Genomic DNA, 12,844 nt, shown 5'->3' on the forward strand with positions numbered 1-12,844 from the left:
GTGGGAGAGCTATCTTCATAGTGGGGTGCTGAGGGCCGTGCTGGAGCTTCTACATGTGAGATCATTCAAGCTGTCTTTGAACTGCTTAAAGTAAATGTTTGCCACAATAGTTATCAAGGTGTCCCCTTTAGTACTTAGGTCACATACCTCCTCATCTGAGGAAAGACTAGAACTCTCCCAACTTTCACATGTCCTGGCTTTTAAGGTTTAATTCAGGTTAGCTTTATTGAGGTGTGAACTTGACAATGGATGGGAGGACACAAATTCCAAAGACTCGCATTCCTCCATATTCTGCTCTGATTAAACCTGTTGCACTGCCTCATCACCTTCCTCATCAGTCTGGAACCATGGCAGCTCCACAGATGAGGAGCCACCCATTGCCTTCCTGTAATTCTTTTCACTATTTAAAAAGCTCTCTCCCACTTCAATTGCTGTTCCCCTTGGTAGGACAGATAGGGAGTGGCTAATTATTCACCAAAGTTCTTAATATCTCTTTGGTAAGTGCCTACGATTTGCCAAAGGTGTCACTCTGAGTGATCCTGTCCTTTGTTAGGTCACCTATTACAGGTTACCTATGATTTGCCAAGGGTCCTACTCACATAAAGTGACGTTGCCCTCTTGCTAGGTACCTAATGTGGCCAAAGGCTACATTGTCCCTTGGTCAGTCTGGAAGGAAAGTCCCTTTTTTCTCTCTGTAACACCCTCCTGCATATTGCCGAAGGGTACTCCTACACGGAGTGATATTCCCCTTTGGTCCACATTCGCTATCCTGCCAACTAGCTGTTACCAAGGAAGCAGGGTGGACCATGGATTGTAAACTGGAAGCTTGCAGGAGGGGGACCCCCATACATATCAGGGAAGCCCTTGGCAACCTCTGCAATCGCTATTTCTTAAGAGTGCCTAGAATGTGGGTGGGCAATGTACTCCCTCCCCCTGAGCCGGACCCCCACACTGAAGTTCCACAGCTGTTCAACGTTTAATGTCCACCATCTGCTCATTAATATCCGGCTTCTGCTCATCAACGTCTGATCTTGCCTGAGAGCTTGCCTTCAAGCCACGAGACCTATTCAGGTTTCCCAGAGCCTTCTTGTGTGTTTCAAAAACCACTGCTTATCTCTTCAAGCCCGATGTCCTGGTTCATTGTACATTGAACATATCTCCCCTCTAAAACCTTAGCTCAACTTCTCTCCTCAAGCAATATTGTGCGACTCACTCCAGTATGTATAACAGTGGAACTCTAACAAGTTCACTTTAAAAATCAATTTGGTAGTAGTGTTTTCTTGAGAATTAGAGTATTTATAACTCCCCAGATCTAAAATTATTATTGGGAAATCTGCATAGATGAGACAGAGTCGACTCCCTGCATATATCAGCAACTGTTTTCTACCATGTTGTACTGAAGCTATAACAAGGTATTTTCCAGCTTCTAAAGTCTGAGAGTTGGGCACCTACCTTTTAATACTTCAGTCAACAAAATAGTAGATTGTAACACACATTTAATTTGGATCCAAGATAAAATTATATTTCTGGGTTTTTGTTTTGACTTTTGAGGTGCTAAAAATTACCATGTAAATTCTCCCTACCAGCTAGAAGGACAGAAAGTCTTTATAGAGTGTGTGTGGCAGAGAGTACCATTTATTTCAATTGATCAGGAATTAATATATCTTTTCTTTTGATCTTGAGTTTCTCGTAAAGATACATCTTAAGGACATACCAGCCTTCATATTCATTTATTGGATCCATTGAGGTTAATATCAACAATTTAAACTAAAAAAGAAACAGAAGGTTTCCAAGTGTTTTGAGCTATGAAATGTCAATTTCTGCAATTTAGTTTCTAGATATGCCGTATATTTAATAAACGTTATGTAAAGTTTAAAATGTTGTACTGTATTTATGAAAAAAGCTTTCTTTGCCTCCTGCAGCCATCTAATGTTTTGTGAAACAGATGCATATCCTTCATTATTGAGACTGAAATCTCTGATTTAGATTGATTGAGATTTGAAAAAGTTGTGCCAGCTTTGCTTGGTTTATTTCTTATTTTTGATATATATATATATATGTACTTTTTTTCAAAATGTGTGTAGTGGAAGTGCTATGATATGTATTTTGTGTTTATCCAAATGCAATGATAGTTTCTTGTATGAATGTACAAGAGGCCTGTGGCAGAATGCTACATTTTTATTGTAGTTCAAGAGTATAAAAGTTCCTGGAATGCAACAATTCATAAATTTTCAGATATGTCCTAAATTATTGAGATTTGATTCATAGCAGATATTTTCTGTTGTTGCTGTTTTGAAAAGGGCTCATTACACAGTGTTAATTGTCCCCAAGGTGGTAAATGTGAAAAAAATTTGTTATGCTTTCAAAAATGTTGCTGGGATTAAAAAACCAGCCCTCTATTTTCAGAAAATAATTATGAATTAATTTACTTGAATTACCTAATTATTATAACTGGTTCACAGTTCAAGCTATTCTTTCTTTTTAAATGTTATATTTTTAAATAGTATTACAATTGTAGAAAAAATTGCTTGCTGTATGTACCTTCTCTCCTAGGAAAGCTTACATCCTTAAATTATTGTATCCCTACACTCCAAAGACATTTAAAACACGTTTTGTGCCTGCAGCAGAGCCTGCAGAAGCTGATATAACGGACACTGGTCTTTTGAAAAAATACTTGTGTAAATTTTGATTCTGTATTAAAACTATTTTTAACGTTCTGACCCCCCCAAAATGAACGCATATACTAATCATTTTTAAAGCCAAGTGTGAGGATTCAAGTTGATCCTAACTCTCCATGAATGTATGGTTGGTTTTCCCAGGTTTACATTTCTGTCGTCAACATTGACTGTCTTTTTTGCTTTTTAGGGTCTCCTGAAGAACATAATTCCTTGAAGGTAGTAACATTTCTATTTTGTCTTGAATTATTCACTATATGTTGTATGAAATACATGTTATTTATGAAATACTTTGTTTCCAAGCCCATTCAGCCAGCCATTGAAATGAAAGCATCCGTTCCAGAAAAAGCCGTAAGAATGAAGAATATACCAACATCCACATCAGGTAAATTCTTTACTTTTCTTTGGGAAAAAAGCTCTCTCTTTTATCCAGGCTGAAGTGCACTTGTGTGGTGAAAGCTCACTGCAAGTTTGAGGTCCCGTGCCCCAGTGATCCTCATGTCTCCACCAACCAAGTATACTGTAGCTGAGACCACAGGCTTGTGCCAACAAACCAACCTAGTTTTTAACTTTTTTTTCCTCTAGAGACCAGGTCTTGCTATGTTGGTAAGGCTGGTGACAAACTCCTAGAATCGAGGGGTCCTTCCCTGCTGACTTCCACAAGTGCTGGTATTGCATGTATGAGCCACAGTTCTGAGCACAGAACAGGTAAATTTTTCAATACAAAATTTGGTGTGGATTATTGAAGTTAAAGAATGTAATCATACCATAAAAAAAATTTTATGGACACAGTCATTTAAAAACAGCAATTCTGAAAAGTTTTCGCCTTTGTGTCCTTTTCTTTTTTTTTTTTTTGATATTTTTGCAAATATATATTTTTTTATTAAATTATAGCTGTGTACATTAACGCAATTAATGCGTTAATGGGGCACCATACACTGGTTTCATAGACCGTTTGACACATTTTCATCACACTGGTTAACATAGCCTTCCTGGCATTTTCTTAGTTATTGTGCTAAGACATTTACATTCCACATTTACTAAGTTTCACATGTACCCTTGTAAGATGCACCGCAGTGTAGTCCCAACAATCCCCCTCTCTCTGCCCACCTCCCCACCTCCCTCCCCTCCCTTTCCCCTTCCCCCTATTCTTAGGTTGTAACTAGGTTATAGCTTTCATGTGAAAGCCATAAATTAGTTTCATAGTAGGACTGAGTACATTGGATACTTTTTCTTCCATTCTTGAGATACTTTACTAAGAAGAATATGTTCCAGCTCCATCCACGTAAACATGAAAGAGGTAAAGTCTCCATCTTTCTTTAAGACTGCATAATATTCCATGGTGTACATATACCACAATTTATTAATCCATTCGTGGATCGATGGGCACTTGGTTTTTTTCCGCGATTTAGCAATTATGAACAGGGCTGCAATAAACATTCTGTTACAAAAAATCTTTGTTATGGTGCGATTTTTGGTCTTCTGGGTATATGCCTAGTAGAGGAATTATAGGATTGAATGGCAGATCTATTTTTAGATCTCTAAGTGTTCTCCATACATCTTTCCAAAGGGAATGTATTAATTGCATTTCCACCAGCAGTGCAGAAGTGTTCTCTTTTCTCCACATCCACGCCAACATCTCTGGTCTTGGGATTTTGTGATATAGGCTAATCTTACTGGAGTTAGATGATATCTCAAAGTAGTTTTGATTTGCATTTCTCTGATGATTAAAGATGATGAGCATTTTTTCATGTGTCTATAGGCCACGTCCCTGTCTTCTTCAGAGAAGTTTCTCCTCAGATCCCCTGCCCAGCCTGCGATGGGATCACTTGTTCTTTTTTTGCTTATACGTTTGAGTTCTCTGTGGATTCTGGTTATTAAACCTTTGTCGGATACATAACCTGGAAACACCTTCTCTCATTCTGAGGGCTGTTTCCTTGCTTTACTTACTGTGTTCTTGGCTGTGCAGAAGCTTTTTAGTTTGATCAGGTCCCATTAGTGTATTTTTGAAGCTGCTTCAATTGCACGGGGGGTCCTCCTCATAAAATACTTACCCAGACCGATTTCTTCAAGGGTTTTCCCTGCACTCTCTTCTAGTATTTCTATAGTTTCATATCTTAAGTTTAAATCTTTAATCCAGTGAGAGTCTATCTTAGTTAATGGTAAAAGGTGTGGGTCCAGTTTCAGTCTTCTGCAGGTTGCCAGCCAGTTCACCCAGCACCATTTGTTAAATAGGGAATCTTTTCCCCACTGAATGTTTTTAATTGGCTTGTCAAAGATTAAATAACGGGAAGTAGCTGGATTGATCTCTTCATTCTCTATTCTGTTCCAAACATCCACTTCTCTGTTTTTGTGCCAGTACCATGCTGTTTTAATCACTATCAATTTGTAGTATAGTCTGAGATCTGGTAGCATGATTCCTCCAGCTTTGTTTTTATTTCTGAGTAATGTCTTGGCTATTGGAGGTTTTTTTCTGATTCCATATAAAACAGAGTATTGTTTTATCAAGATCTTTAAAGTATGACAGTGGAGCTTTAATAGGGAGGGTGTGTCCTTTTCTACTATTAAAACTTTTCCATGGATTTAACAAACAATCAGATTACATATCTGTCATTTTCAGGCGCTACCAAACTTTTGTGTGTGTGTATGTGTGTGTGACTTGAATCAAACAAACATTTATTGCACACAGTTCTGGAGGCTAGGAGTCTTCCATCAGGGTTCTAGCATGATTGGGTTCTAGATGAGGGCCTCTTTTTGACTACCAATGCTTTTTACTGCATGTGTGTATAGTCATTAATATCTTGCAGGATATGTTTTCATATCCTAAATGTTACAAAATGGTTGTACACTGTGAACAATATTGTATAATTTGTTTTGTTTTCTCAGCATGATATAGCTGAGATCTATTCATATTGACACATGAAGCTCTGTCTTAGTTAACTAAATAGTAGATTGTGACACGCATTTAATTTGGATACAAGATGAGATTATATTTCTAGGTCTTTGTTTTGAGGTGCTAAAAATTACCATGTAAATTCTCCCTACCAGCTGGAAGGATAGAAAGCCAGACAGGGTCTGGCTATGTTTAGCAGGCTGGAGTGCAGTGGCTTCATCGCAGGTCCCTGCAACCATGCAATGCTAGGCTATTGTGTTCCTTCTGCCTCAGCCCCTCGAGGACCTGTGACTGCAGTCTCATGCCACCATGTCGTTAACTTTTTTATTCATTGTAGAGGTGGGGTCTTGCTACATTGCCAAGACTTGTCTCACTTCCCCAGTCACCAATGATACTTCTGTGTTGGCCTCCACACAGGCAAGGATTACATGTGTGAGCCATTGCACCCATTCTAAGTTTCTGCTAAAGAGCTATTTCATTAACATTCTTAAGAGTATTAAGAGTAAACCAAACTACTTTTACATGAAAAAATTATGCAGCTCATCTTATACTCCATTTTTGTCATGTATAAATATTGCACTGATTTTGAAATAAAAAGACTACTAATAGCTAACATTTATGTGGCAATTCAATTTTTTACTGTGATAAGGAATTCGATATTCAGAATTTAGTATACATTCTTTCTTTTTTTTTTTTTTTTTTTTTTTGCAGATTTTGGCCAGGGTTTGAACCCGCCAGCTCCCTACTCCTTTGAGCCACAGGCGCCACCCTCATGTGTTTTTTATACATATTTTTGCATGAGTGGACAAAAGAACTCTAAGATGGCTAAACTAGAGAATTTACGATCACGTAGGCATTCCAGTAGTCCCACAAGGGTAGAGGAGAAAATGAATATTTTTATTAACTAATATTCTACCAGTGTGTCTCCAAACCGATAAAGTCAGAACCCATTTTCTCATAAGAAACTGATTATGCATATATTCACCTGAACCGTCTTCACAACTGTGTACTTCCTAAATGACAGGAGTAACTGAAGGACACAATATACCTGTATTATAATGATAAACATATTCTCATGCATTGCATAAAGACATGCAACTGTATTCTGCTGTTGGCTTTGACATTTAACTTCTCAGGGTCATGATTTGCTTCTCAGAATAAAGGTCATCGCTCTCTTCATAGATGGCACGTTCACACCGCAGAGGCACGTTTCTGTTTTATTTACAATCACTTCAAACATAATGTCAGTTTTGAAATTTTAACTGCATGTCAGAGAGCATCTATATTCTTATTTTTCTTCAGCATGTTGCTCTCCCCTAATTAAAAACAAACAAATGAACAAACAAAGCTAATCATTTTCAAAGCCAAGCATGAGGATTCATCTTTCTCTTTTGCTTTTTAGCATCTCCTGAGGAACATCCTCCCTTGAAGGTAATAACATTTGTATTATTTTTCTCTTAATGTTTTTACTGAATATGGTGTGAAATACTCATTATTCATGAAATTCTTTTTAGAATCCCATTCAGCCAGCCACTGACATAAAAGAATTTGTTCCACAGAAAGTGGTAGGAATGAAGAATATACAGACAGCCACATCAGGTAATTTTTTTTTTCTTTTTTTAGAGACAGATCTCACTGTTTTATCCAGGCTGAAGTGCAGTTGTGGGATCATAGCTCACTGTAACTTCAAAGTCCTGTGCCCCCGCCATCCTCCTCCTCACCTGTCGAGTAGCTGAGACTTTAGGCTTATGCCTCCAAACCAAGCTTATTTTATTTTATTTTATCATTTTATTTTATTGTATCTTATTTTATTTATGTATTCATTTATTTTTATTTAAGGTTAATGTGAGAGTACAAGCAACTAGGTTACGATGTTTGCCTTTGTTAGATAGTGGTAGTAGTTGTGTCTTGTAGTTGTGTCCCGCACCCTGGAGGTGTGCCATGTACCCCTACATTATGTCCACTCAGTGGGAGCTCACCATTATCCTTCCTTCCTCCCCCTCTCCCTTCCCTCATTTCAAACTTGAATTAAGTTTTTCTCTTATGTGACATGTAACGTCTGCTGGCTTCATATTGGTATTGAGTACATTGGAGTCTTCATTTTCCATTCTTGTGATACTTTACTAAAAAGAATGTGTTTCAAGTTAACACAAAAGATGTAAAGTCTCCATCTTCTTTATGGCCGAATAGTATTCCATTGTATTCACATATTACAGTTTCTTTTTTTTGTTTGTTTGTTTGTTTTTTATTAAATCATAGCTGTGTACATCAATATGATCCATTCTTGGGTTGATGACTATTTAGATTCATGCCAAAGCTAGAGAATTCTTGACTATATCAGTGCTGCTGAAAGGTTAATTGAGATGAGGATTAATTAATTTAAAAAGAAGCAGTTTTAATGAATATTCATTATGGAACACTGGCTACAGTGAATACACATAAACAACTCTTAGAGAATTTGTACTGGGAGAGTCAATAGAGAAATGAGGGATAAGTTGAAAAAGAAAAGAAAAATGGGGATTCAGGGGCGGTGCCTGTGGCTCAAGGAGTAGGGTGCCGGTCCCATATGCCGGAGGTGGCGGGTTCAAACCCAGCCCCGGCCAAAAATCACAAAAAAAAAAAAAAGAAAGAAAAATGGGGATTCAAAGCAGTTTTATCCTTGTCTCATTTTAAAATAAATGTTTTTTGAGTGTGTTTGTAAGAAAAGAAACACATAAGAACATGCTTATGAAATTTAGGTTTTTTGCTTGTCTAAGCATTAGAAATTTTGATACTTTATATTTTAAAGATATATGCTAAAATAACTGTCTTTAGAAGTTCTTTTCATATATTGTTTTTTGGTAAGAGGGTATTCTTTCAGAATCGGTTCTGATGTGGAATATTTGAATGTATTTGAACATGCTGATGATAACTTGAAGTTAAAATATCATAAGTAGGTTTTTAAATGATGTAATAATAAACGTACATACACTCATCATTCTTCAAAGATTGTACGGATCATCTATTTCTGATGGTAGCACCACAGAGAGCTATAATTTAGTAAGGTACTAAAATATTAGGCATATCAACTTCATTAGAGAAAGGAAGGAATTCATTTATGTCCAGTGGAAATGCAGGCTATTTACAATCTATTGCAAATTATTACTTTTGGATTATAAAATTCTAAAGTGTAAAAAACATGTTCCCATGTGTCACGGTGTCATTGACATGCCTTGTGTGCTCAATAAGTTATTTGTTGAACACATGACTAGACAATTGAATAGATGAACAATGATTTCTTTAGAAAAAAAAAAGAATGTTTAATTTCTTAGGAAGTAATTTTCCACAATTGCCTAAAAATAAAGTCTTCTTATTTTAATAAAAAGCATTTTCAAGTTTCAGAAATAATAACTTATAGCCAGAAGTGGAATGATTATATGGATTTATCAGCTATCATATCCCTTAAAAATAATTGAAAATAAATATCACTTTCAGAGTGTGTTGTGAAACGCATGTTGTGGAGCTTGAATTCTTGGTTTTGACCAGCTGATGGGCTTGGACAAGTTACTTTGCCTGTCTGTGCCTTTTTCCTTCCTTTATAAAATACCTAATGTACTACCTTCCTCAGAGAATGTTTGCGGCTAGTAAATGAGTTTAACCTGTGCCCAGTGCTTTGAAGAATCTTGGAAATGCTAATTCCTGTTATCGTTATGAATGGGTTTCTCCTATATAAGGAGTTAAGTAGTGTTCTTCCAAAGAGATTTTAGTTCCAGAAAAGCCTGTGGTGATTGAAAATAAATGAATAAATAAATAATTAACCTGGTATATTTCTTGCTATCAAATAATGGAACTAACATGATTTTTCTTTTGACTATCAGAAAGCTGAATGTTGTAAATGTAATTCTTTGCTTTGTTATTAGTACCAGGAGTCACTTTCTAGTTAACTCTAAATGATCTGTCTGCAGTTGGTCACTTGTAAATTTGCTGAATAATTTCCACTATTATTTTTCATATTTACCTGAATGACTAGAAACATAAACTTACCAATTAGCAGGATGTTCTTTCCTGTCTGCTTTTCAAGTATATATGTCCCTTGAAGGAGACTGAAATGAAATTGAAAACCTGATAATCATTCAGGAAAAACATTTAAGAACATGGAAATGTTATTAGGGTAATAAAATAAGAGAAGAGCCAGATGATAAGAGGAACTTTTCATTTCCTCACAATATAAGTTTAAGATAAGTATATTTAACTGCAGATTATCCTTAGAAGAAGCAAAAGAGAAGAGAACAGACGCTGACATAGTCTGTGACAAACTGAGGGGAAAGTTAAGAACAATGACAAATCAGTATATGAAAGAAGTTAAACTCAACCAACAGCTCGAACAGACTCTGAGAGCACAAGATGTGGAAGTGAAGAGTCTCCAAAATATTTTGAATGAGGTAAATTAATCTTTGATAACAATCTCATATTTCTAATTTCAGTACATCAATATCACATGTATTATCTATTCCATTTCATATACAGGGTGGCCATAAAGCCCATGTGTGATTTTAGATTGCACATGATTTTGAATTGCACACAGACTTTATGACCACCCGTATGTGTTATTTATGTCTCAAATAAAATCAGGAAGGTTACTTCATCTTAAAATGAGCTGACACTTACCACAAAAATTACTTAGTCTAAATCTTGGCCTCCAAGTTGTATTTGATTTTTGTATGAAGAACTTTTGAAAATAATAGCATAATACATACTTACAGATAATTAATACGTATTTTGTTTCTAGTAAAATAATGCAATAAGATATTTCACATTTATAAATGTTTGACACACAAACAGGAATCAAAAGTTATTGCAATATCAAATAAGCTCCTAAACTCATAATTTTATAAGAATAGTCTTATAAAATTTATCATTACTGTTTTGAAACATAAGGACTCTTTAATTGTGATTCGGTAAAGAAGCTCTAGTAGAGGTAGAGTCAGGAGATTTGGGAGAAAATCTTCAGATTGTTTATATTTTTATCCACTCCTTTTCAGAATTGTGATAACTAAACACATTTGTGGCTGTATGTAGAAATGATTAAATACAATGTCAGACTTATCACTTATCAATAAATGTAATACTTATCACTGACCACAAAAATTTAGAAAATTATAAAATATATAGATTATTCTCAGAGGAAAAAGGGAAGTCAAAAAACTGGGGGAGATCATGACTAGCCTGAGCAAAAGCAAGACCCCATCTCTAAAAAAAAAAAAAAAAAAAGCCAGGTATCATGGCAGTAGTCCCAGACTGATTCAAGAAGATCACTTGAGCCTCGGAGTTCGAGGTTGCTGTGACCTATGACACCCTGGAGAAACTTGGAGAAATTTCATTTGTCCAAACATGCAAAACGAAGACTCTTACCATGGGATGGTGTGTAGGTTAGATATTAAAGTATTAAAGTGGGAAGCCAACTTTTTAATGTAGTCAAAGATATTAATTTTTTATGCCTTTGGGTTTGTAGTAATTCACAAAAAGGCTATCCTGATTCTGAGATTCTTAACAATTCTTTAATGGTTCCCTTTTTGCTTTCATGAGTTCTTTTTTTCAAATGTGTGAAGTTTTAGGAATTTATGGTTTGATTTTTTGATACGACTTTTTGTCCAGTTAGATATCCATTGACTACAATCTTTTCGTTGTCTGTATAAGTGATACTTTAATTTCAGAGAAAATAATATGTCATTTTATTGAGTAGTACCTGAAAGTTTCCTTTGTTTTACTCATATTTCCCAGAGCGGCAAAAAAGAAAAAGACCTGTTGTGTGAAAATCGCCTGCTGCAGGATGAAATTGCCAGGCTAAGAATGGAAGTGGACACTATAAAAACACAGACTCAGGAAGAGAAACCAGAATCTTCAGAGGACATTGAAACTATAAAATACCTTCGTAACAGCATAAAACTGAAGAGAGAAAGATTAGCAGAAATAATCTCTGAACACAGCAGACAGCTCAGGATGCTCAGATCAGAGAACACGCTGCTAAAGTCTGAACTGGATTTTGAGAAACGAGAGAAGGAAAAACTGAAAACCGAAGTCCAGTCAAACCTTCACGAACTGTCTGCTGTTCTAAGTGATCTCCACCGAAGCCAGAAGTCACAAAAGGACTTGGAGTTCGCCTACCAGAAAGAAAGAGATGAGTGGTCTGTTGTAAAAGAAAATATGACATCTTACTCGAATATTCTCTTCCAAAAACTTGTTGAAGCTGAAAGAAAATTCAACAGCCTAGAAGTTGAGCTCTGTAACACAAAAGATATTCTCAGTCAAAAGACTTTGGCCTTAGAAGGTGTGCAAAGAGATCTCAGGCAAGCAGTGTGTGAAAAGAAGGAAATGGAGCTACAGTATCACAATGAACAACGTAAAATGCATACATACCTTGCAGAGGAGGAACTGGCAGAGGCGCCATTAGCTCAGCTGCGAAGCAGAAATACGGAGCTTCAGCAGCAACTCAGTCATGCTCAGGACGAAGCTGATAATAAAGAAAAAACCATGATGGCTATGCAGACCCAATTTCGGGCTTCTGTAAAACAACTTCAAGCTGAGAGTAAATGCCGAAGACTTCTGCTAGAAGCAAGAAATAAAGAGTTAACCAATAAATGCAGTCATTTAAAAGAAAAGCAGAAGCGATATAAAACAGAAAGGGCAGAAAGAGAAGTAAGTATCAAGAACGATAAATATTTTCTACGTTCCTTAAAGAAAATTTAAAGTAATGTTTGGTTATGGCTAAATGTTGAATCTAGTTGAATATAAAATAGATGATAAATACATTTGAGATATTAGTTCATTATTTTTATTTTTTATTTTTGTTGTGGCAGATTTTGGCTGGGGATGGGTTTGAAGCTCCTTGAGCCACAGGCGCTGCCCTTGGTATATTAGTTTAGTAACATAGCTTGCCTCTGGCAAATAATTAGAGCTGAAAGATGCTTTACTTTCAATAAATATATTATGTCAGTTATGAAATTATCTGAGTTTCTTTCAAATTGTTAGTCAGTAAAGACTCCCATTAATAATGTGCTCCTGAAATGATGATTTTGATGTCTTTACATTGTCTCATATTAATACTGTGATGAAGCAGATGAACAGAAATTCTCACACCTGAAATGAATATTTTGAAATAAAAATTCAATGAAATAGGTTCGTTGGGCAGTGAGTTACAGGTTTCCCAGCTGCACTGAAGTGTATAGCTATGTCTTAGACTGTTTCTCCGACAGTAGTTTCTCTATTGTCAGTCGGTCTCATATAATATTACTTTTAT

General features: G+C 36.1%; 1 protein-coding gene across 1 annotated transcript in view; it reads left to right on the forward strand.

Moving 5' to 3' along the window:
- LOC128588814 (ankyrin repeat domain-containing protein 26-like) overlaps positions 1–12,844 on the forward strand; it is a 60,984-nt gene that overhangs the window by 17,539 nt on the left and 30,601 nt on the right. The window contains exons 8-14 of the mRNA XM_053595603.1: positions 2,866–2,894; positions 2,979–3,060; positions 3,261–3,383; positions 6,971–6,999; positions 7,083–7,167; positions 9,817–9,989; positions 11,329–12,243. Coding sequence (XP_053451578.1) covers positions 2,866–2,894; positions 2,979–3,060; positions 3,261–3,383; positions 6,971–6,999; positions 7,083–7,167; positions 9,817–9,989; positions 11,329–12,243 — 1,436 coding nt within the window. The remainder of the gene's footprint in view (positions 1–2,865; positions 2,895–2,978; positions 3,061–3,260; positions 3,384–6,970; positions 7,000–7,082; positions 7,168–9,816; positions 9,990–11,328; positions 12,244–12,844) is intronic.

The sequence above is a fragment of the Nycticebus coucang genome, chromosome 6, assembly GCF_027406575.1.
Source record: "Nycticebus coucang isolate mNycCou1 chromosome 6, mNycCou1.pri, whole genome shotgun sequence".
Lineage (NCBI taxonomy): Eukaryota > Metazoa > Chordata > Mammalia > Primates > Lorisidae > Nycticebus > Nycticebus coucang.